General features: G+C 48.1%; 1 protein-coding gene across 2 annotated transcripts; it reads left to right on the forward strand.

Moving 5' to 3' along the window:
* Positions 1 to 3127: 3127 nt before the first annotated feature.
* Positions 3128 to 21938, forward strand: PRR36 (proline rich 36). Of its 2 annotated transcripts, none has more exons than XM_060271761.1 (5): positions 3128 to 3511; positions 8389 to 8873; positions 9396 to 9450; positions 11194 to 11360; positions 14625 to 19514. In XM_060271761.1, exons 2-5 carry the CDS (start codon positions 8453 to 8455, stop codon positions 17447 to 17449), a joined length of 3468 nt encoding a protein of 1155 aa, XP_060127744.1. In that variant the 5' UTR covers positions 3128 to 3511; positions 8389 to 8452; the 3' UTR covers positions 17450 to 19514. The 2 variants fall into 2 exon arrangements, with proteins under 2 accessions (XP_060127744.1, XP_034963870.1); XM_035107979.2 differs by lacking the exon at positions 3128 to 3511 and adding an exon at positions 19589 to 21938 and having other exon boundaries at positions 6773 to 8873; positions 14625 to 17438.
* Positions 21939 to 23864: the final 1926 nt, after the last annotated feature.

Consider the following 23864-nt stretch of genomic DNA (forward strand, 5'->3'; position numbering starts at 1 on the left):
ATTTGCCCTCTGGTGCTGAGCCACTTCTGTTCCATCAGTAGCCCAGTATCGGTACCTAGTCTGTCACCTCACCAGGAAGCTAGCCTAGCTTTTCCAGGAATTAGAATCCTTGATTAGATTTCAACACTTGCTGGGTCCAGGGGTTAGAAGGGCCCCGGCATACACCCTACCTCCTCCAAAACTCTTAATGCTATGCAACTTAGCAAACACAAGAGAGAGAGAGCACTTAAGTCTGCAACAGCCGGCTGCTTCACTGAACTGCACTGTATATAATCTATGCCACCTTTTCCCAAACTGAAAACACATAAAATAACTTGTGGGATTTGGGACAGTTGCAAATCAGTACTCAAAACGGTAATCAACAATTCCGAGTGTTACTACCGTCTCTCATCTCAATCTCAAAGCTCTTTGGCTTATTAAAGACTTCAATCTGTGAGTGGAAAGAGGTTGCTGTTCATTGATCTCCCTTACTGGAGTGTAATGGCTGAAGTAGGAGTGAAATGATCTGATCCAGCCTGCATAAGAGCGTACAGCTGAACACATTGTCAACTCCCATCTATACTGATCCTTGGAGAGGGGGGTTGGAGGGGAGGCAGAGAAGGTGATGAATAGATTGAGTCCAGTGTCCCTCTTCCCCCCACAAAAAAATTAGTGCCAGCAGGACTGGAGGAGCACTAGCCATGTCACTGGGGGGAATGGGTGTGTGTATTTTTAAGCACAGCAGCACATGCACAACTGCATGGTGCATGCAGAAATCTTTGACTCAGGCCCTGGTGCCTGGTTAGGGTGGGGTGGTGGAACCTCCATATGGCCTATAAAGAATTAACCAGTTATAGCAGCCATATGTGATGAATGTCTCCTTATCCATTATTATTGTTGTGATTTTTCTTAAATAATCATATTAGAGCTATTTTCATTGTGCAAAGTGCTTTCTAGTTCTTCTCCTTCTCTGCTGTTTCTCCCAGTTCATCTAATGAATGGTGGGCTTTATTTTAAAGAGATCTATGTATTAAAATGAAAAGGTTCGGTGGTTTTATATTTTGCAGATACATGCATATATGGAAATCTTTGTTTGGTTTTTATAAAATTAAACAATTATTACATAAGACAACTCTGATCCAGGCTAAGTTCTGGGGGACTAATGAAGGGACTTCAGGGTGGTGGTGATTAATGAGCACAGCTGACAGTGAAGGAGAGATTCCGGATGCAGAAAGAGCCAACACACACAGCCATTATGAGTGTTGATGAACTCAGGTTCGTCTCCAGTCCTGTTGAATTCTGTATGTGGGAAGGGGAGGGGGCACTATTTTGCCCTTTGCCTGAGGCACCAAAATGATTTGGGCTAGCTCTTCCCCTAGTATTGAGATTCAGCATTTTCACTCGTAAAGTAAACAAAAAATTAAAAAACACAGAGAAGATTAGAGGCAAGCAAGAAGCACCCACCTCTGGAATTAGCTGCCAGAACCAAGTTTTCACTCTGAAGGCCAGGTCAACTCTTCCCATAATAATCCTCACTACTCCTTGTCGGCTAAGGAAGGATGGAGACCACTTCATCATCAGGCCTTTCTGCAACGCACCATGCAGCATCTAACTCAGGAGCACCAGCCTGCAAATACAATCCAAATTAGTTTGTCCACCATCAGGATGCACGCTGCGAAGAAGGCCCTAAGGCAAGTTGCAGGTCTGAGCAAACATGAAAGATGCTGGACATGGAGGTGGACAGTGTTAGATAATATAGTGCTATATTAAGTGTTGGGTTTTCAGCTGATTTTGGAAAGCAGCCCTCAGAAGTAGCAGGATGTAAAATATAGCAGGGTGTGTAAGCTTGGACTCTGCTGCCACAAAGCACATAGGCTGATGGCATGTTGATTTTTTTAAAAAAAAAAGCAACAACAACCAGAAAGACTTGTGGCACCTTGAAGAGTCTCCAATTTATTGCAGCATAAGACTTGGTGGACTAGAGCCCAGTTCATCAAACTTATACTGTATTCATATACATGGCTATAGAGAAAACAATTGTGAACAACTGGGCCAAAAGGTCATGAAATACAAGAGATCATGAGACAGAAATTCCTGATCTGAATACATAGGATTAAACTTACTCATGAATTCTAATCCAGCAATTTCACACTGGAGTCCTCGTAAAAGTTTTTGCTGTTTTTAAATGCTGGTGACTTTCAGGTCGGCAGCAGTGTGTCCTGAGAAAATGAAATATCTTCCCACTAGCTTATGCTGCCTTAAAAAATATGTAAGCATTGTGCCTATTTATTCTTAACTGTGGGTCCCTTCTTATTTGTCCTATACAGACACTAGGAAGGCATTGTTGGTAGCTGATACCATACCATATTTCAAAAAGTAAAAACCAGGACACCCCAAAAGTTGTTGTGAGGAAATCACGGAAATTGTTGGGCTTTTTTAAAGGAACAGTTAGGGCTGGTTCCTTTGACAAAATGTTGTGTTCAGTTGCTTTTTCTTCTGGGTCTGTCCTGTAGTAGATCACTCCAGCCTTTCCAATTGTCTCTCTTCATTCTGTGGATATTATAGTTTTTATAACGCCTGAGGCAAATCTTTTGGATGAGATCACTGTCTGAGGAACTGGAACAAATTGTTGTTTCAGAGGGCTACAGTACAGATGATGGATGGGGAGACTGCGGCCCTCCAGATATTGCTGCGGAATATCCTCATGGTGCGGAAACGCAAAAGGGCAACGCAGGCAAGTAATGCTGTGCAGACCTGGCTGGTGCTCCTGTCAGTACCACTGCCAGACAGTGAGCCGGGATGAGGTGGGCTAGCCTGGTCTGCCAGGAGGGCCCACTAAGGGCCCCTTTGACCCAGGCAGGGTCCTGCCACCCCGGGTCAGCCACTGCTCGAACAACTCTTTTTCAGTAAAACCAGTTCACACGTTCAGTACCCCGCCAGGTCAGGAGGGGGATATATCCGCGCACGTGTGAACCAGCCCCGTGTGTCCACTTCTAACAGTAGTAGGCTCGCTATCAGCGCTCCGGCAGGCGGAGGGTTAACGCTCCCCCCCCCCCGCGGCTGAATTACTATTAACCAGCTGCCACATGGGCGGGGGCGGGGCGGGGGCCACAATAGCTGCCGGCGGCGCAGCCGAAGACACAATTGATCCGCGCAGCGCCAGCCTCTCCCCGCGAGAGTGACATCATCCCTTCCAAACCCCAACCGGCGCTGCCATTGGCTGGCCAGGTAATTGAGAGGGGCATTTCTGCTCTACCTCCCGCCCCACCCCTTTCCCCATGCCTACTTTGTGCGTCTCTGGCGCTGCTGCTGCCTCCTCCTCCCCTCCCGCCTTCCTTCGCGCCCTCCGGCCACACACACGCCCAGAGCAGGCGCCGCCGCCGCCGGCAGCAGTAGCACCGGCAGTAGCAGCAGCGACGCCCGGTCCGGCCGGCAGGATCCCCTGCACGGAGACAAAAGCCCCCAAGGCTCCTTCGCTTGCTGGAGCGGCCGAGGAACGGTTGGCTCTGCTTCCCGGCGCGCCGCGAGCGAGGTAACAGCCGTCGAGGGGGCGCCGGGAGTTCCGGCGGCGGGCGGCCCCTGGCCGGAGCTTTGGGAACTGCGCGCGGAGCGGAGAGGGTTTGGGCGGCTCGCCTCTCCCCCCACGGCTGGGCAGGGCGGGTTGCTTCTCTTCTCTTCCCCCGGTTTCCCACGTGCTGGGGATCAGCTTCTTTTGGGGGGGGGCAGGGGGCGTGTGGGGCTCCGGTGCACATGGCGCCGGCAGGTGCAAAGCGGACCCAGCGAACAGCCCTGATCTGGAGGGGCGGGGCGGGGTGTTGGCTTTTTTTGTTAGGCTGGGCAGTTTTTGAATGGATCCTCCCGGCCAAAGGGAAGACTGGGAGCTGGATCCCAGGCTCTGATCTGGGCGTGAAGCCTTCGGGGCAGAATCTGCTGTGTTAGCCCCGTCCGCTCTCCCTCTTCGACCAACTTGTCACCCTCGGAGAAGGGAGTTGCACACTGCATTTGCTGTACCCGTTGGTGGCTATTCTTCTTGTTGCACTTTCCCTGGGTGCAGTAAGTAGGGCAATTTTTCTTTTTTAAAAAAAGGCGTGATGTGAATTTTCCCCAGCAAGCTGACTGAAGCGAGCTAAGGCTGCAAGTGCATTAAAGGCGTTGGTACTGAAAAAGCGATTTTTATATTATATATAAACAAACAAACAAAAACACAAAGCCTCCATAATGTCAAGGGCCACAGGGGGAAGTAGCTCCCATCCCTAAAAGGTCTGGCATGAAACCAGGAAGGACCAATTCCTAAGATGTGCAGGCCCTTTCCTTTGTTAAGGGAGGGATTTGCAGTGGTGATGAGCTACCATCTCGTATGAACACACAGCCCCACCCTGTGCTTTGTGAGAGTGAATAGGCTTTCCCTGGTATTGCTGGGTGGATCCATTTAAAAGATAAAATGAAATTGAGGCTGCCTTTTTGCAGGAAAGGCAAACTGAACCAAATCTCTCTTAGCTGGTTATTGGAAGAGCAAATGCCTTCAACTATCTCACTGTTCATAGGGTCCCATGTAGTTGACAGTGGACAAAGGGGTTCCTTTCTCCCCCTCCTTCACAATATACATGTAAAAGAGCCTGTCTCTAAAATGGAGGAAAAAAGTTTGTATTAAGGCTTTGTACTCAACAGCAATAGCCTCCCCTCTCCTTGGATTAGCTCCTCTCTAGGAAAGAAGCAACCCTTCCAGGAAAAATCCCACAGGAAATAGAAAGTAAAAAAAAAAATGGGGGTGGGGGAATCCAGGTGAGCTAGCGGCTTTTAGATGGATGATTGAGAGATGCAGAAATGGGCTAGTCTAGAGCATGGGTAGGCAAACTAAGGCCCGGGGTCCAGATCCAAGCCAATTGCCTTCTAAATCCAGCCCGTGGATTGTCCGGGAATCAGTGTGTTTTAACATGCGTAGAATGTGTGCTTTTATTTAAAATGCATCTGTGTTATTTGTGGGGCATAGGAATTTGTTCATTTTTCATTTATTTTCCAAAATATAGTCCGGCTCCCCACAAGGTCTGAGGGACAGTGGACCGTCCCCCTGCTGAAAGTTTGCTGACCCCTGGTCTAGAGGAAAGGCAAAGCCTTTTTGGGATTGAAATGAATGAATAAAACCCTTTAGAGCAAGGGGTACCGACCATTTGCTAGTGAAAGGATGTTGCTACAGAAGTGTGCAAAGGAAGGGCAGGCATGAACACTGAAGGATAAGGAAAATCACTGGTGAAGTAAAGTTCTTCAATTATAAAATGGAAATAAGTTTTGGGGAATATGCATCAAATAAGGCGAGTTTTTAAATGGGAGAGATGTCTGCAAATCTAATCACCTACCTAACCTAACAGGAAGCAGAAGTCATGGATGATTGTGTTGGGGGGAAGATAATGGATTGGGGTAGCTAAGCAGATGTCTTTGCACACTGATGCTTCAAGATCTTTCTCCCTGGTACTTATTTTGAGTAATTAAAGCGGACCGGCAAGGTTGTAGCTGGGGGACGTAATGGCCATCTCCAAAACCAGAAGAGGAATTATAGGCTTGCTAGCAGAGCTCTTCCTCCTGGGACAATAATTGGAACAAACAACAAAACAAAGGTGAATGGGTGACTGTTGGAATGATCTAACTTTCTCGCTTTGGGGGTAGGTGTGATGAGGGTGGAGGAAGCAATGGCTGAAATGGCTGCAGCTCCCTTGCACTTCTTATGGCTTCAAGGAAAGAGCAGAGGAGGGATTGTTGAGCGTCTAATGTAGCTGGAAAGTTTGAGAATATGCAGCAGCATTCAAGGACTAGAAAAGAAGCAGGTTTTCCCATGGGCCTGCCTTGGGCTCAGATGTGGACTGAAACATGCTTTGCAGCTTTGGGTGATGCAGAATTATAAACATGCCAGGATGTTGTGGTGGGTTATAAACAACTGAACAAGATGTTTGAGACAATTGAAAGGTACTCAAGTTGGGCAGTAGAAGTGTGGGGGAAGAGTGTAAATACAATTTTGGACAGGGTGTGTGTAAGAGAGATTTCAAAGAGCTCAACTGTAGCACGAACAACACTTAGTTCTACTGGGTTTTAAAATGTCGTATTCATTAACAAAACAATATGGAAAATAAGATTTGGTAATAACTGTGGCAATAGCTGAAATTGACTGGGAAGGTTCTTTACATGAAGAGGTGTTGTGTCAAGTAAGTGTAAAAGATAGTACTATTGCAAGGGGTTGGTCCCATAAAGTTCATTCTTGTTGCATTGAACAAATGTGCTTTTTGCAAATATGGTGCTGTTTCTGCATCTGTCTCTCCCACATCAAACAGTGGGTTAAAAGTTAACCATTCTTGTCAGCGTAGGAGTGGCTAAATATCCTGAATGTTCAGTTAGGGCTTAAAAAAACCCAGCTGAATAAGCAAATATGGGTGAAGACTCTACCCCTAGCCCCCTCATTCCCTTGTGCTCTAAGAGCAGAATAGAAATGACCCTGGGAACTGCCTTCGTGATCTAATAGCTGTCAGCAGTCACTGAAGCTTTCTGCATATGGCTTCTCTAGAGTGGGCAGAAGGTAATGTGATCTGCTGGTGGACCATTGGGTGCCCTAGGATATAGGTGGAAGAGCCTCTCTAAATCAGTGGGTGACTTGAGATCTATCTATTTAAGTCGGCTCACGGGCAGCGGGCAAAGTATTCTGTGACACTTATTGCCTGGGAAGACTGTGCAGAGGCTGCCAAGGGCCAGTTAGTCTTTCACTTCCTGCACAGGGAAATACAGTGGTACCTCTACTTACCGTACGAATGGAGCTCCGTCCGCCATCTTGGATGCGGTTTAGATAGGATTTTTTCTACTTACTAATTTTTAGATAGGATTTTTTTTCTACTTACAAACTTTTTCTCCCAATGCATTCCTATGGGATTCGACTTACAAATTTTTCCAACTTACAAATGTGCATTTGGAACGCATTAAATTCGTAAGTAGAGGTACCACTGTAGAGCATTGGTAGTGTCAACTTTGGACCATGTGGCTTGGCAGCCCTCCCCTTGTCTTCTGCCCTCTCCCCTGGAGAGGAGTGCTATTATGTACAGTATTGTAGCCTCTGCAGCTACAGTTCATGACACTTCTGCTCAGGTGCAAAATTGCCACTGGCAACAAGGCTTGGAGAATAGTTGGTCCCCAATCTGCTGTGCAAACTGCATCAGGTGCACCCAAGGTTCTCATAAGGGGAGCTCTCCCAACCTGGTTCCCTCCAGTTGCTTTCGGCTTCAGCCAGCGTGCTGTACTGGCAGGGGCTGATTTGTTGGCAGAGGCTGTTCTGGTCAAATCAACCCAAGATTCAGTGCATGGCGGTTGCCTAAGGCCGTCAGCTCTTTTGTATGCTACATGCCAGTCCTGGATAATCAATGTGGATAAACCTTGCATTTTAAATAGGCTCCAAGTGTGTGTAAGAGTGAGGCATTTGGCTGAAACAAATTTGCATCTTCTGTTTTGCTGTTCACCTTGTCTCAGAGGTACCGTATTTTTCTGTCTATAAGACGACTCCATGTATAAGATGCCCCCTATTTTGAGGGATTCCAAATTATGAAAACACCCCTCAGCAGTACCCATTTTTAACCTATTTTAAGAGCCCCAATTTTAAACCTATTTTTTTGGTTTAAAAAAACCCTAGTCTTACACACAGAAAAATACGGTGCTTCAACTTTCCCTGTAGAGTTTTGAGTCTTTCCTCAGTTTAGAGGCACCGATAAGTCAGTTGGGAAGGCATAGGGAACAGAGCATGGTGAGGAGTATCAGGTTCTCCTTCTGCTGGTGGATTTGGTGTTTCTTTCTCACCACATCCCCCAACCTTGAGTGCTCTGTGGTTTTGATGGAACGCTGTGTTTTGTTTTGTTTTGCTGGGAGTGATGGAACCTGCTCTCTGGGCAGCAGTGTTCCTGATTTGTCACTTTGCTCCACAAAGGGGACTGCACAGTGGCAGAAATAGGGCCAATCTAATGAACAACACAACATTGGCCTTCTGACTCTTAAGGTGGATCCTAGCAACACAACAGTTGCTTTACTGATTTGACTTCCCAGTAAGACTCCAACATAAGGCAGCTGCCACTTTGACTTTGGCATCCCTAGAAGATTAGTTTCGTACTGCGTGGATTTTCATGCTTTTCTTTGCAGTCCACCAACATAGAATCCACCTCTCTGAAAGCTTTTAGCAACAAGCTGCAGAGAGTTTCATGTGACTAGATGGCTACATATGAATGCTTTTGTGTATATAGTCAGTGCTGGCTTTTTGCATCCAAAGCAGCTAGGTTCAGCTTGCTGAACCAACAGGATGTGAGAGTCATCTGCAATACTACACACATTCCCCACAGAGCTTCATTGGGGTGGGGTTCCACACAAAGTGTTGGTGATCCTCTTTTTCAGGTCGCACCTGGCCTAGCGGTTCAGAGAGATACGGACAGCCTGCCCAGTGTCAGTCGGTGCAAAGATGGATGACAGTGGCGCTGCTGGTGGAGACCCAGCTCCACGGCTGAATGGCGTGGCAACGGCCAATAAAGGACCCCGGGCTGCCTGTCCACCTGCAGCAAAGCAAACGCCCAACAGGAGCCCTCGGGCTCCAGTGCAGGCCCCTGGCAGGAAGCAGCCAGGAGCCCCTACAAGTCGTCCTCCTACAGTTCCTTGCAGTGCCCCCAGAATGCTCAGCAATGGAGCAGCTAGGAAGCCCCCCGTGTTGCAGACGAAGCAGCCAGTGGCCAAGGCCAGTACTGCCACCAACTTGTCTACTAAGGGGGCAGTGAAAAAGGTCGTGGGAGACAGACCCAGCGGGTCAAAGACTTCAGAAAGGATCAGTCAGGAGAAGGAGGTGCAGCAGAAACCCACAAAAGTGGAAACGCAGGTGACAGCTTCAGGTATGCCTTGCCAGCTTAATTCTTCAGTAGGGGTTATTAAAGCTGTGCTAAGTCCCTTAAGACACTGGGTGGAGTCTTTGAGGTTTGTTCCTATCCATGCATGTCTAGAGAAGGCTGTGATCTGGGCCAGGTTCTCTCAAACACAGCTTAACTCCATAGTAGCTTCCCATATACTCTCCCTCCTCAAATTGTGCCATGCGGGCCAATTTTTGGAAACAACATTGAACTATGCGGCTAACTGAAGGGTCCTTTCTCCCCGCCTAAAACCCCTTAGTAATTTGTCTAGGCCTTTCTCTAGGTTTCCGCTTGTATACCTTGCAAATATGTGCACAGGCCTGGCTGTGATAATCACTCACCATGTACTCAAATCTGGTAGAGAAATGAGGTTCCAGGAGCCTTCCCTGTTCTGCTGGCGACTTGATAGCTCTGTCATGCTTATCCAGCCAGGGTCTTCTGACAGTTTGTTCTGTGCTTTAATCAGCTGTTTACTTAAGGCAAGTATCTTCTTTGCTCTTCCTGTAGCACCGAAGGCAACTTCCACGAAAGTCAAGAGACCTGAACAGACAAAGCCCCCCAGGTATGGAACGGAGGAGCACAGGGAGCTGTGAGTCAGACCGCTGGTCCATTCAGTTCAGCATAGCCAACACTGACTGGCAGCAGCAGTTCAGAGTTGCAGGGAGGGATCTTTCCCAGCCCTGCCTGGAGATGCTGGGGATGGTACCTAGAATAATAATAATAATAATAATAATAATAATAAATAATTTATTTATACCCCACCCATCTGGCTGGCTTTCCCCAGCCACTCTGGGCGGCTTCCAACAGAAAAATAAAACACAACAATCTATTAAACATTAAAAGCCTCCCTGAACAGGGCATGTACTTTTGTCCCAGGATTAGTCCTAGGAGGCAGGCCAGGCTAAGAGGGTGACTGACCCGAGTCCAGCACTGTCCACTGGCACCACAGTGGCTCTTTGTCATCCTAGTGCAGGTGTGGGGAACTTTTGGCCCTCTGGACGTTGCTGAACTACAACTCCCATCATCCCTGACCGTTGACCATGCTCGCTGGGCCTGATGGGAGTTGTAGTTCAGCAACATTGAAGGGCCCAAAGGACTCGTGTCCTAGTGAGTAGATGCAGCCCTGCTTCCGATAGAAGGAAGTAAGAGAACAGAGGTGCAGAGGACACAAGGATGTGGGTCTGTAATGTGATGAGTGATTGGGCGGGGGGGGGGGCGCTGCCAGCTTCTTGAACACCACCATAGCAACGACAAAAAACGTACACCTCCCACTTAATGATGCATCCCATAGATGACCACATGTACTGTTTTTATGGATCTGCTGTGAGTCCTACCTCTGCAGTCTCTGAATAGACTGATAGGGTGCACTTGGCAACAGTGCAGTACCTGAACCAACTCAACTGAAGTGTAGTTTCCATTCTGATTAAGGAAAATGTGGCCCACAATCGCCTTGTGTACGGCGCTTCCCCCACTGCACATTGGAGCAGGCACTTCTCTGCTAAAAGCGATGGTTACTGAAGCAGTATTTTGAACTGTGCTGGCCAAGTGCTGCAGAGGCTGCCCTGCCTAGAGTAAATGCCAGTTTTGGTGATGTGCCACACTTTACAAAAAAGGAATCTGTTTAATCATCTTCACTCTGCCACCTCTTCAGAAATGAGAGGTCCTCTTAAGGCAAATCTACAGGCAGAATTTTGCCCCATTGACTTCCTTTGGGGCAGTCTGTTGGGTGTACCAAAAAGAAAGCAGTGGGGAGAGAAATATCAGTTGTTAGAGGTAAATTTACCTACTTTTAATTTGCTTTTAGGCATTTCCTCTTTTAATCTTGGAAATGACTGGAGGCAAAGCCCGGAGATAGGTTAGCAGTCGGGGGTGGGTGGGAGTATTCTCCAGGAAGGTTCTGCATTTCCTCAGGGCTCTGATTTGCATGTTGTAAACAAGTGGAGGAATGGGAAGCACAACTAATTTTATGTTCCCTCTTTCCCCCCCCACTTGTTTTGAGGATCTGAAGCTGCTTCAGGCCCAAGGAGTGGCTAGAAGGGAAGAAGTGATCTGATTTTTTAAATCTATAGTTTTTATAGCTTTCTCACCAGAACACTTCTCTTCTCTTGACTGCAAGTATTTTCTCTTGACGGCTGGTATTTGTCAGGGATAACCTTGCCACTCTGGTCACAGCTAATTGCCAAAGACTTGGAAGTACTAGCATTTGTGCCAGTGCACCAGCATGCTGGCACCAATGGCCTCTGTGTTCTGAAAGCTTGAGCTACAGTCTTTCTCCCCTGCATAATCTTGTTGCTTTCTGTTTCAGAACTTGGTTGCCAGGGACCAAGAATTCAACTGCATCAGCCCTAAACAGGCCACCAGCCAATAGCACCGCAGCCAACAGCAAAGGTGTAGGGAAACCTAAGCAGGCAGCGCCAGCTGCTGGTCAAGCTGTAGAAGCGCAGCAGAAGAGCAATCCGGCTACACAAAGAGGTATATGTGAAGATACTTATGTCCTTTGTGGCTCATGGGAAGGCTGAGCCTTCCACAGCATAATGCAGAAAGGGGAAAGTTCCACTTGCTGTGGAATCTTGGATATGTATAGTTGCAAGGGGGGGACACAAGGAAATGAGCAAATCTCCACAAGAGTACACAGCATATATGCATCGTGTGAAGTGGGCTCAAGTCTATGGGCTTTTCCACACTTCCCCTTGTCCTGCTTTGTTTACCCGGGGAAAACCCCTCTAGCACTCAGTCAGTGCAAACAGCAATCAGGTTTTCTTCAGATTGCTATTTGTTCCTATTCCAAGCTAAAGAGTGGGTTTTCCCTGGGAAAGGAGTGGGGCAAGGCAGAAACTGCTCAGACCCGTGCTTTCTAGGCATGGGACAAGACCTGTGAAATGCCTTTAAGGCGTCATCACTTTTGCTGCATCAGACTAACACAGCTGCCCCTCTGGAAATCCAGACATTTATATAACACTTCTATGTGTCAAGAAACCTGCATAACATAGGCTTCCTGTTTCCAGCGGTGAGAAAAGGCTGGCTCCCATATGATCAGACCTCAGCCATGCCAGTAATTCAGGGCTGATATGGGGGTAATTAGCCGTGGCAGACTCCCCAGGGTGGGGTAGGACTGTCTCGTAGACCCGCAGATTGTCTGAGATTGTCAGCTTGCATCGAGGTGCAAGCGGCAGGACACTGGGTCCCAGAGCACGACACTGCTGGCACTCTCCAAAGCCACTCTCATAGCCGTAAATATGTTTGATAAAATAATTAGATTTGGACAATAAACAGACATAGTCTGGACCGAAGAAGACTGAAAAAAAAACCTACAGAATGGCACAGTCCCTGGTGTTTATGCTCGGACTTAAAAGAGATTCTCATGGTATTTGGATTATGGAGGTGATCGGTACGTTCTTTTTCTTTTCTCAATACCTACAGTTGTTTTTCTATGCCAAGCCTCATTAAAAAACCTATATTTTTTTAAAAAAAGTACAGATGGACTTTTATTTATAATTAAGTATTCAATTGTGCAGCTTTGGTTAGACTTGAAAGACTTGATAAAGATAAAAGAAGAAACAAGATGGCGCTTGTTAATATGACACAGCACAGAAAAAAGAGAGTTCCTCCCTTTTTTGAGGAAAGTGGGAGATGCTTGCTGGCTGACTTTGTAGTGACTTGAGACAATAATTTGGGATAACATACAGTGCATCTGTTCGCAGAATTTCTTCATTATGAGCGAGAGAGAAGGCTAAATGGATGTCTAGCAGCCCCCCTTCTAGGGCCAAGAAGGGAGGATTGTGTGGTCTCCGAAAGCTGATCGATTGCCAAATGACATATATTTGGAATACAGTTCATTTACATTGCAATATTGCAAACAGTATGCGTAACATCAAATGGCAGGCTTGGACAACAGCCCGGATTGGAATAATTTAACAACATGGGAGTTGTTGCGTCATTAAACTCTAAACCAGTGCTGGGCAACCTTTTGAGCTTGGTGTGTCAAAATTCACCAAAAAACTGAGCATAATTCAGGTGGTGTGTCACTTCGAGAAAAAAAACACAATTTCATGATATTTATAGTTTAAATAACAAAAATGTATAATTGTAATATATAACTATTTAATAAACCAAAAACTAAATATTTAACCAAACCAAACCAAAAACCCCTTATCACAAAGTGCCCAGAGTTGTTGAGCTTTATGGGGGAGCTGCTGACCAAAGTTTGGGAGGTTTTTTGGGGGGTGCAAAAGTTGCTTTGCTTTTGGGGAGGGATGCCCCAAAGCTGCTGCGCTTTTTTTGGGGGGGGGGAAGAGAACAGAAATAAATGACGAATAATACCTTTGCTGGAACTAACACACAGCACCAACATAGTCTGCCAAAGCGCCAAAAAACCCAGCACAGAATGGGTTAAAAAATGAATGCTGTTACACCCAATCATCGTCTGCCAAAGTGCCAGAAAAAACAGCAATCTCTGGCTACCAGCAACAACGACAAAAAAGGATCCGGGTTTTAACAGCGGAGACAAGCTGTAGTGTGAGGAAGAGAGGGAGAACAAATGGGGGGGACAACAACAACAGCGTGAATGGGTTGATGGGGCGCGTGCCAGCAGTGAGGGCTCTGCGTGTCATGTCTGACACGCGTGTCATAGGTTCGCCATCACTGCTCTAAACGATAGACTTGGACAACAGCCCGGATTGGAAGATTGGAAATGAAGTCAGGAAAAGCTGTGCTGGCAAATACAGTTGGAAAAATACATATTTACAAATAAAGCTGTATTCGATGGCTGAAAGGATATATGATTTCTGACATGACTGAGAATCGCATAGCCAGGGATGGAGAACTTTAAAGCATTAAGATCGGAAATGTAGAAATATGAAAACAACAAGAAGGCAGGAACGAAGATATTGGAGATATACTTCAAGAGGTCCAGACTATGGGGAGCCCAGAATAATTAATAATTAAGAATTTGGACTGTAATTTGGTTTTCTATTTTAGTTTATTGTTTTTAATTGGATTATGATTATGGATATGTTAATTGGCTGTTTTTATTGGAAAATTAATAAAAAGGATTAAAAAAAGAAACCCACATAACATTATCTAACTTCAATCCTCTGAAGATAGGTTGGCATTTCCATGTTGCAGGCCTCTGGCTGAAAGCTGATTGCCGAAGCCCACCTAGTGAGTTCATAGCAGAAGTGAGATTTTAGGGGCTTTCTGAGAGTGAGAGCTGCCACCTTAGTTGGGGGACTATACATTCCACCAGCCTTCCTCAACCTGGTGCCCTCCAGAGGTTGTTGCACTTCAACTTCCATTGGCACTAGGCAGCACGACCAGTGATCCAGCATGGTGGGAGTTGCAGTTCAACATCAGATGGGTACCAGGTTGGGGGATCCTGCATTGCATATCTGCATTAAACTAAAGCTCATGGTGCCTTATTTCAAAGGGGGTTTGAAGTGACCCAAATTCTGGCTCCATAAGGCAAGGGATGCAGCAGTTGGAGATCCCTTTGGGGTAGGGTGTGATGCATAGCGAAGCATTCCTAGTGATAGTACTGTGGCTTTTATGTTATTTCGTATGAAACCAGTTGGCAGGTATAAAATGGGTAAATGTTTATGGCTTTGGAGCAGAATTGCAGCTGCCATGAGAACCAGACCTTTGGCTGCTTAAATCTTCCAGCATGCATTGACGGATGTTGCGAGAGGCTCGGCTTTGCCAATCGCTGCAATGGACTTAAAATATGATTTCTCATTCCAGATGCTTCCAGAGCTGTCCCGACCTCTAAGGCGAAGCCTTCAAGATCAAACCCTGCTGTGAAGATGCCGCCTGCCCCCTCCAGGCACCCCAAACTCCCAAACTCCAAATCTCAGTCCGAGCAAAACCTCGGGCAAAGGAATGCGGCCACCCCTGCGAATACCAAGCTTTCGTCGAAGAAGTTCTCAGAGTCCACTAAGCCCAGAACTCCTGCCAAGGCGGCTGGTGGGACTTCGCATCCGCCCACGCCACAAAGAGCTGCTGCCTCTGCTTCCAAGGCTTCTCCTGCAGGGGGCAGTCCAGGCAAGAAGGTCCCCAAGAAAGATGCCCTTCCGAGCCAAGAGCAGGCCCCCTCTCAAAAGAAGGTCCAGAAGGCCAAGGAAGGGCATGCCATGGTGGGCACCGGTGAAGCAGAAAGCATCTCCATAGAGGAGGCAGGGCCCATAGAACAATTAGAACCTGCAACAGAGGTAGAGACTGTTTCCTTGCTAGACTCCCAAGAGGCAGTGTCTGAGACCTGCTGGGTGGAAGCAGTGGCGACTGAGCAGTTGGAGCCAGGGGGCTTGGAAGGGGAAGACTGGGCTGGATATCCCAGCATGAAAGTGCTAACTCCAGCCGTTCTTGAGGCACCCCTGTCCTCGCTTGATCCACAAGATGTGACGGTCGCTTCCTCTCCCACCGAGATGCACCCAGTGATCCTTGTCACACCTTTGGCTTTGCCTAGTCCAGATGATGGGAAGGACTCTTCCGCTCCTACTGAGATGCACCCAGCAGTCCTTGCAGCTCCTCTGGCTTCGTCTAGCCCACAAGATGTGACGGTCTCTTCCTCTCCCACCGAGACGCATCCAGCAGTCCTCGAGGCACCTCTGGTCTCTCTGCCTCCGCAAGATGTGAACATCTTGTCTCTTCATGACGATGAGATACATGATTTGGCCGCCTCTGAGGTCCTGAACCTCCCTGGTGACGAAATACTGGGCTTGCAGGCAGCTTGCACTTACGAACCATCCCCTCCTGTTGATTCGGGGCTTGCTTCCCAAACTTCAACGCTGGAATCTTCCCAGCCTAGGCAGGCAGGCACAGACTCTGAGTACTTGGAGGAGCAAGTCTTTCCGCGCCTTGATGTTCCAGTGGCTGTTGAGCAGCCGCACTTACTGCTTGACGTGGAAGAGCCTTGTGAAGGCATAAGCCACCTCTCATCACCCGGCACCCAGGTGTCCACTGGGGAAGATGTCCCCATGCCTAGCTGTGTGGAAGGATTCCATTCTCCCGGGTCTTTGGTTCCAGATATTGGGTTGCTTGAAGAGCCCCAAACTGCCAAACCTCTGGCACAGACAGCAGAGGAACCGGAGGTGTCTGTCCTCACAGCAGAGCAGCCCTCCTCATCCAGCCAGGCAGGTCCTCCCCTGGAAACTATGGCAGAGCCTTGGGCAGCTGAACATGAAGTGATGGACGAGGTCCTAAGCCTGCCTTGTAGCCCAGAGGTGGAGTGGCAGGTGGACGGGGCCCCACTGGAGGCAGAGACAGAGAGACTGAGGAGGAGCCCGCTAGAGCTTGCAGCTGAACGTAGCGAGGCAACACAGGAAGTGGTCACTTCTCCACAGGCTGAGAGGCCACACACAGCTGCCATTTATACTGACGATGAACTCCTGGAGCCTCCACATGCAGCAGAATCTTCTGTAATCGGTGAGTTTGTTCAGGACCAGGCCCCACTCTCTCCCCAGACCCCTGAAAGCTTGCTTCCCACAGAATTTGCTGGAGAACCTTCTGTAGCCCACGGCGACCCGTTCAGTTGTTTGGGTGGACACCCCGCAATTGGAGGCCCTGTGGATAATGGTGGTGGTGATGATGATCCAATGCTCCCAGAAATGTGTGTGGATAACGTGAACCAAGAGGAGGCTCCTGCGGGGGAAGCTCCAGGCTTTCGGCCCCATCTCTCAGGGGAGCTCTCTCCGAGCGGTGTGGCTCAGGTGTTGGTGCACAAACCCCAGACCTTGCCCTTGAAGAGCCTTGAGCTGCTGCAGGAGCCTCCCGCCCAGCTCCCCGAGCTCCCAGACTTGCTGCTGAGTAGCACAGTGCTGACCACGACCCAGTCCCCAGAGAGGGGAGGCTCCTCTTCAAAGTCCAGCACTTTAAGCGGACCCGATTTGGCAGGCAAGAGCAGCAGCGAGACCAGCACTCCCGAGGAACTGCTGGACTATGACAGCAGCTCCGGGATAGAGTCCAAGTCGGAGGAGAAACTGGAGCAGACCTGCCACCAGCTCCTGAGCCCCCTGGAGGACCTGCCTGGCGAACTGGACTTGGGCATCCACATGGAGAAGGGAGATGACGAGGCAGAGACCCTGCCTGCTGACGAGGTCCTTGGCGACCCGCCCACTGAGCCCACCGTGTCCTCCGAGGAGGAAGCCGAGCTGGACACTGATCTCCTGAAGGACCCGGGCTTCTCCAAAACGGCAGTGTGCCTGTCGACTTCTTTCCCAGGCAAGCCGCCCTTGCCCCACTCCGTGGAGGAGTCTGACGAGCCGGGCTCTGGAGACGCGGGCACCGAGACCCCGGCCTCCACCAACTCTGCCGCCTCTTGCGACGTCTTTGGCGCCTTCCACCTCCACTCCACCGACAGCTGTGGGAAGAGCCCTGGCCTCTCTTCCCTCGAGAGCGAAGAGGGCAGCAAGGACCAGCTCCCCAAAGAGACCGGCAGCAAGGCCCCCGTGGATTGGGAGCAGCATTCCTTGCAGGCCTCGCCTGCTCCCCAGAAGACGACTGGAGGGCAGGGTGAAGAGTCATCCCAGCCTTTCACTGCCACTTATAGCTTGGCTGCAGGTAACGTATAGAGGAAACCTGCCTTGTCTGTGTCAAAAGTGCCAACCTGTGGTATCTCAATGTGCAATAGTACCCTGTAGGGAAGGGAGACGGCCCCTCTCCTTCCATGTGCACCTGTTCCATCTGTGTTTCTAGCCAAACAAGCATACTTTTTTTGTCTCTTTGTGTTTGATACCTCCTCCCCCCCCCAATCTCGACAACCCCTCTTCTTCGCGGGAAACTGTGTGTATTTTAGCGTGTTTTATGAGAAGGGTAAACTTCTTAGTCTTGATATGTTGAATAAAGCATCACTTTGTCTATCTGATCTGGCCTGTCTTGTTTTTCCAGGAGATCTGTTCCCTACCATTTTGAGGTGGGGGGTGGGGGCTTGGAGAGAGTGGAGAGCCCTAACTTAGTGCAGCTGTAAGTGGCTTTGCTTCCGAGATCTCGCCAAGGACAGTCCACGTATTTTTCAAAGTTGCTCAGGTGTTAGGGACGCAATGTGGAGCCCTGTCATTGAGAGCTGCCTCTTGTGTGCTGTGTTGCTCAAGTAGCCCAGATACCTTGGTTGGTTTTGCATATGAACTGGGGCAAATCTGACTGGCATATTGGCACCAGTGAATCATGGGAATATTTTGCAGAGCTGGGTAGAGTTTCAATCCATCAAGGTCTATACACATTCCTAGTCTTGTTCAGCAACCCTTGAACCTAGTGGTTGCTTCTAGTGGCTCTGGAGCATCCCTGCTTCTTGAAGGTTATTTTTCTTGATGGGATCCCATCACTATTTGCTTCTCTCTCATGAACTAGATGAAGCCCTGCCAAAAGAAAGGCTCTGCAAAGCATTTGGTGGGGAGGAGTTATACTTATGGAAATCTTCAGACTAGTCTTGTAGGCAGCTCCCCTAAAGTGAGTCTCACCTTACCAAATATAAGAGAAATTGAAATTCGAACAGGCCTCTTCTAATGCAGCTAGCAGAGAGGAGAGCTTTCTAGAAATGGGACTGAATACCATGGAAGAGGGCAAAACCCACTCTGCTGCTCCAGAGGCCTGGACCTAGACCTAAGGCTTAAGTTGCAGGAGAAACCTGTTGATTGCAAGGACCAGTTAGGCAGCAAACCCAATTATCTAGGGGGATGGAAGTCTTTGAGCATAAGCTAGGCAGCCCTCTGCTGGAGATGTTAGCTCAGGATTTCCAGCATCAAGGGGATTCTATGGTCCATGAGACACCCCCCCCCAAAACAACAACAACACTACAGTCCTATGAAGTTGGCTAAGGCAGCTGATCTAGGCAAACCAGCTTTGATACAGTTGTAATCTTGGAATATGATACCTTAAACTTGAGACCTTCTGTAGGGTGGTAGGAAGAGCATAGGTTGACCTCTTTAGAAGCAATAGGTGTAGTGAAATGGAGTGTTCAAACTAATTGCCATGCTAGGGGGAGCAAAATATGTTGAAATCCTACTGGACTAGCAAGGCCACATGCCGAAAGATACAGTGAGAATGATTGGGTGTTCTGTTTTGTCAAAAGAATTGCAGAGCTGACTGGCAACTTAACTACAACTTCCTTGATGGATACCTCTTTGTTCTGCTGCTGGTCGGCTTAAGTAAAATGGTCAACCAGGACTCCAGAAAATATAGATGGTGTTGAGAAGAAATAACACTGATTTAAGAACTAGCTTAAGTTTTATAAAGCCAATGAAGTTCTTAAGAATTAATTGCCAACCTGCCCAATCTATCATCTTGAGAAACTTGGGAGTGGCTGTCTGAAAGGGACCATGAGTGAATGGGGAGTTGCTTGGGAATCCAAAAGGCAACCCTAGCCAGGTCCCCAGGCAATTCTTACAGCTGTTGTACGTCCATTAAGCTGGCCCCATATCTGGATGGGACAATACTAGCGGGAGACAAAAGTATGCGATCTGAAAAAAGGGGTTCTGCACAGCCCAGGCATTGCGGTGGTGGAGGGTTGTCAATAGATAACAGCAGCCTTTGAAGGCAGCTCTTGCCAGGCTGAGAAGCATCTCAGGTTTTCTTTTAAAGAAAGAAGTAAACTTAGGCTCTCTTCCCCTGCTCTCCTGTTGTGTTGTTGTTGTCTGTTACTTCCTCTCTTTGTTCGTCACCACCCCACGCTGAGGGCCACTCTTTCCAACCCAAGCTCCTTGCCCTGTTTGTAGGTGACAATGGGGCTGGCCTGCCCTTCCCCTGGGGACCATGTCCGTCAGAGATCCTCTCCACTATCTATGAAGTGGAAAGTGGCGCTGAGACTCCTGGCCCGGACGAAGAGGACGGGAGCCGCCATTTGCGCGCTGCGTCCCGAGACCAGGCTCTTCACCTAGGAAGCATCCAGGCCACAATGGTGCAGCAGCTGATCAGCCGGACGCTGCTCTTCTCAGCGGAGGCCCCTTCCGGGGCAGCTGGTGGGAAGGGAGCACTGAGCAGCGAAGCAGAGATTGGCAAGTGGACCGAACTGATCTCTCCTCTGGATGAATCGCGGGCCAGCATCACTTCTGTGACGAGCTTCTCCCCAGAGGACATGTCATCCCCACACGGGGACTGGACTGTGGTGGAGGTGGAGACCTTCCACTGAATTTGTTTCCTTGGAAATGGAAAGTTTCCCTTGGGGGGAATTTTGACTTGTTGTCCCCCAACACCCTTCCCCTTAGGTACGATCCAGCCGCTCCTGTAGGGGCTTCAGAATCTAGTGTTAGCTGACTGCGGGGGTGTTCCCCCTCCCCTTCTCCTGATCTCTTGGGCAGCTAATGAGAAACACTATGAGATGATTGCTCTGTTGGCTTTTACCGTAGCTTAGCCACTGTTTTTGCCACTTGACAGAAAGTGCAAATTTGCTTTTGAGCTGCTTTTAGCTCACTGGACCCACTCTACATTTTGTTTGGGTCTTCAGTGATATGGGGCAGCTTCTACACTTGTTTGAGACAGTCCTGTGCAACTTCGCCTGGTAAGTGCTGGCGGGTGGGGGGGAACACACCCTTCTGCTTTTGGTTGACATAGCAATACTTTCTCTACTTGGCTGGGGGCTGCCCCCAGCCATAGATAACCAACAGTCTGATACAGCTACTGATGTGGCCTTGGAGTTCCACATGGATTTATTGGCAATTAATGGCTACAAATGGTCCTCCACCGACATAAGGGGGGGGGGAGCATCTACAAGTGAGGAGGAACTCCTGACTTTGGGCATTTCTGTACTTCTCAGGAGTGGGTCATGCCCCAAGTTTCAAAGTGTATCTGTTTGGTGAGGGGGCTTGTGCTTGTGTGTGGTTTGCCATCTAAGTGCCCATCAACTTTGTTGGTTTTTTTTTATGTAGACATCTGTACCCTGTCCAGGGGAAAGAATAATGAGAATCTGTTTGGGAATTATTCTGCTTGGGAATTGTATGGTCCAGGGTGTCTTCTTCCTGGGAGCTTGAACCCAAAGTTCAGTATAGAGAAGTGGACAAGTTTGCAGTGCCAATGCAGAGATGCAGCAGGTACCTCTTAACACCTGTGCTACCCTGTCCCAATATTGGCACAACAGTAGCAGCCTGCAGGTTTCCTATGGTGCTTTGCAGGGATAGCTGTGCCATTCCCAGGGACTTCCTTTCTTTGATGATGGACAAATGCAATGGACTCTGCTGTAACAGGTTTTAATGGCGATGTAATGCTGCATCTTTTGTTCTGGTAAAGGCCTCCTAGCATTTGCTGGTATTAAGTGGGGCAAAATTACTGCCTGTACCCCACATGCCAGTTGTGGGACATCATGTCCCATCACAGGGATTTAAAAAAATAAAATGAAAATCCTTCACCTCCGCATACTTTGGCACGTAGCACAGGACCACTTGCTAGAGAAACTCCTGAGCAGTGCAGAGGTAGAAATGCCTTTGGCGCATTACTATCCTCCATTTCTGCCTGCTACAATGGAGATGGCAGAATTTAGGATTCTCGAGTCAATTACCTTGAGAGATTAGTGCTGCTAGGAAAATGTTACATGAGATGGAGAAGCTTGTTTTCTAGGTAGGGACAAGGCGCCCATGTTGGTTAGCCCTGCCTTGCTTGTGGGCCTGAAAGTGCTCATGCATTACGTATTGCTATGGCGGAAGTAGCCCAACTCTGAAACCTATCATGTGCTTGACAATATGGTCCTTCTGTTCAATGCATTCAGAAATGGTTTTCCTCTTGGTAACCCTTGTCCATGCAGCTATATGTGCCTTGAATGCAGGATTTGGGGAGTATCTCTTACAACTTGATGGAACTGTAGCTTTTTGTAATAATATCATTGGAAATGGAGCCTTATTAACTGTAACAGGGTGTGTGCCCCCCCCCCCGAAGTTTGCATGTGTGTGACTGCTTTTGTAATGTAGCATATTGTTGGTGATAAATTATGATAGATTTTTCTTAGTTTCTTAAAATAAAGATGAACTTGAGTTTCCACTGTTGTGGCTCTGTGTTTTTTTGGGGGGGGGCAGCTTATATGATAAGGGTGTAGTATATATATATTTCCTCAAAATAGGTTTCAGTTCTAATACAATTTTGCGCTTGTGGTGACTTGCTTTCTTCATCTTCCCTAAAACTCTTTCCCTAGCAGCTTCACCATAATATTGGCTCCTAGGCTGGTTCCTTAGATGACATGCTGCAATGCATAGTTCCATGTTGGGCCTGAATCCTGTATCCAGCTCCAAATTCTACATTTGCTGTGTACAGTTAAACGACTTCCATATACTGGACAGTAGTTTGGGGTGCTGCATGATGGGTGTAACCTGCTTCAAAATTAATTAGGTACCAGTTCAGGCCTGGAGAAGAGATTTAACCATTTGAACTGCTAGCTCTACTCTTCGCCTACTCTTATGAAGCATGGGACAGGTGGCATCTTCCTTCTGTTAATGGACCGCTCTACTATTGTAACCACAACAAAATTGGTTGTTGGTAATGATGGGACGCGAGTGGCGCTGTGGGTTAAACCACATAGCCTAGGGCTTGCTGATCAGAAGGTCGTCAGTTTGAATCTCCGCGACGGGGTGAGCTCCCGTTGCTCGGTCCCTGCTCCTGCCAACCGAGCAGTTCGAAAGCATGTCACAGTGCAAGTAGATAAATAGGTACCACTCCGGCGGGAAGGTAAACGGCGTTTCTGTGTGCTGCTCTGGTTCGCCAGAAGCGGCTTTGTCATGCTGGCCACATGACCTGGAAGCTGTACGCTGGCTCCCTCGGCCAATAACGTGAAATGAGCACCGCAACCCCAAAGTTGGTCACGACTGGACCTAATGGTCAGGGGTCCCTTTACCTTTAATGATGGTTGGCCGGTTCTTCTGTGTGCTCAAGTAAAACTACAAAGTAGAAGCTGCTGGCATAGTTCTGCTGTGTCTATTATGTCATCAAACGGATATAGATGGGCTTTAAAAGATGCAGTCTGCACACAGTGGCCAACACCTTCACCTCTAGCCTCTGTACCTTAAAGCTTGGTTGACATGTGCAGCTGCAGTTTGCATACTGAAAGGAGAGACTTTTATATAAGAGCCTGCTACTTGCTGTGCCATCTCTTAACTTTTCTAAGTTGAGTGTTGGAGAAGCAGCACCTCAATAACTGGGAAGGTAAAGAATGCAGCAGTCCAGGCCTGGGACGGGCAAGACATGTGGCTGCTTACTTGTTTGCTTTTACCACAACAGCAAAAGGAGATTTATAAAGCAAATCCTGCAGAGAGAGTACTATACTGTTCCTGTTGTAGTTCACAGAATGATTTGCTGTAGTAAAATGACGTAAAGGGATGTGTGTTTACCCTTTTAAGTCCCAATGACTTAAGTGGCACCTCGGGCTTTATAACTTGAAGTTTTACTCGGGAAATATTTGGTTGAAGTCAACATCACTCTTCCAGCTGTTCGGATAGAATCATCTCCCTCTCCTCCCATCCTCCTGATGGGCGCACACACACCTTGCCAAAATAACCATTTTTGGGTGTGGCATGGTGTGCAGGGGAAGCTTGCGTGGTGCTTCTGCTGAAGGGCTGGTTAAGTAAATCCCGTCCATTGAAATTTATCAACCAATCTTAGTCACAGTCATTAATTCCAATGGGTATGCTCTGAGTGACCTGTTGGAATGGCACACTAAGCGGTCTTAAAAGTGTCATCATAGCATATATTTTTCCCTTCAGTTCCTGTGCAGATTCTCTCCAACCTACCTACATCCAAACCAATACTATAAAAAATAAAAAAATGCTATACCAAGTATGCAGCTCTATTTGTAAAGTGTCTATCATAGCCTACTTTCCATAATTTGTATTTGTGCAGCTGGGCCCCCTATAAGGTAAAGGTAAAAGGTAAAGGGACCCCTGACCATTAGGTCCAGTCGTGACCGACTCTGGGGTTGCGCGCTCATCTCGCATTATTGGCCGAGGGAGCCGGCGTATAGCTTCCAGGTCATGTGGCCAGCATGACAAAGCCGCTTCTGGCAAACCAGAGAAGCAC

The sequence above is a fragment of the Zootoca vivipara genome, chromosome 2, assembly GCF_963506605.1.
Source record: "Zootoca vivipara chromosome 2, rZooViv1.1, whole genome shotgun sequence".
In the NCBI taxonomy this organism is placed as follows: Eukaryota; Metazoa; Chordata; class Lepidosauria; order Squamata; family Lacertidae; genus Zootoca; species Zootoca vivipara.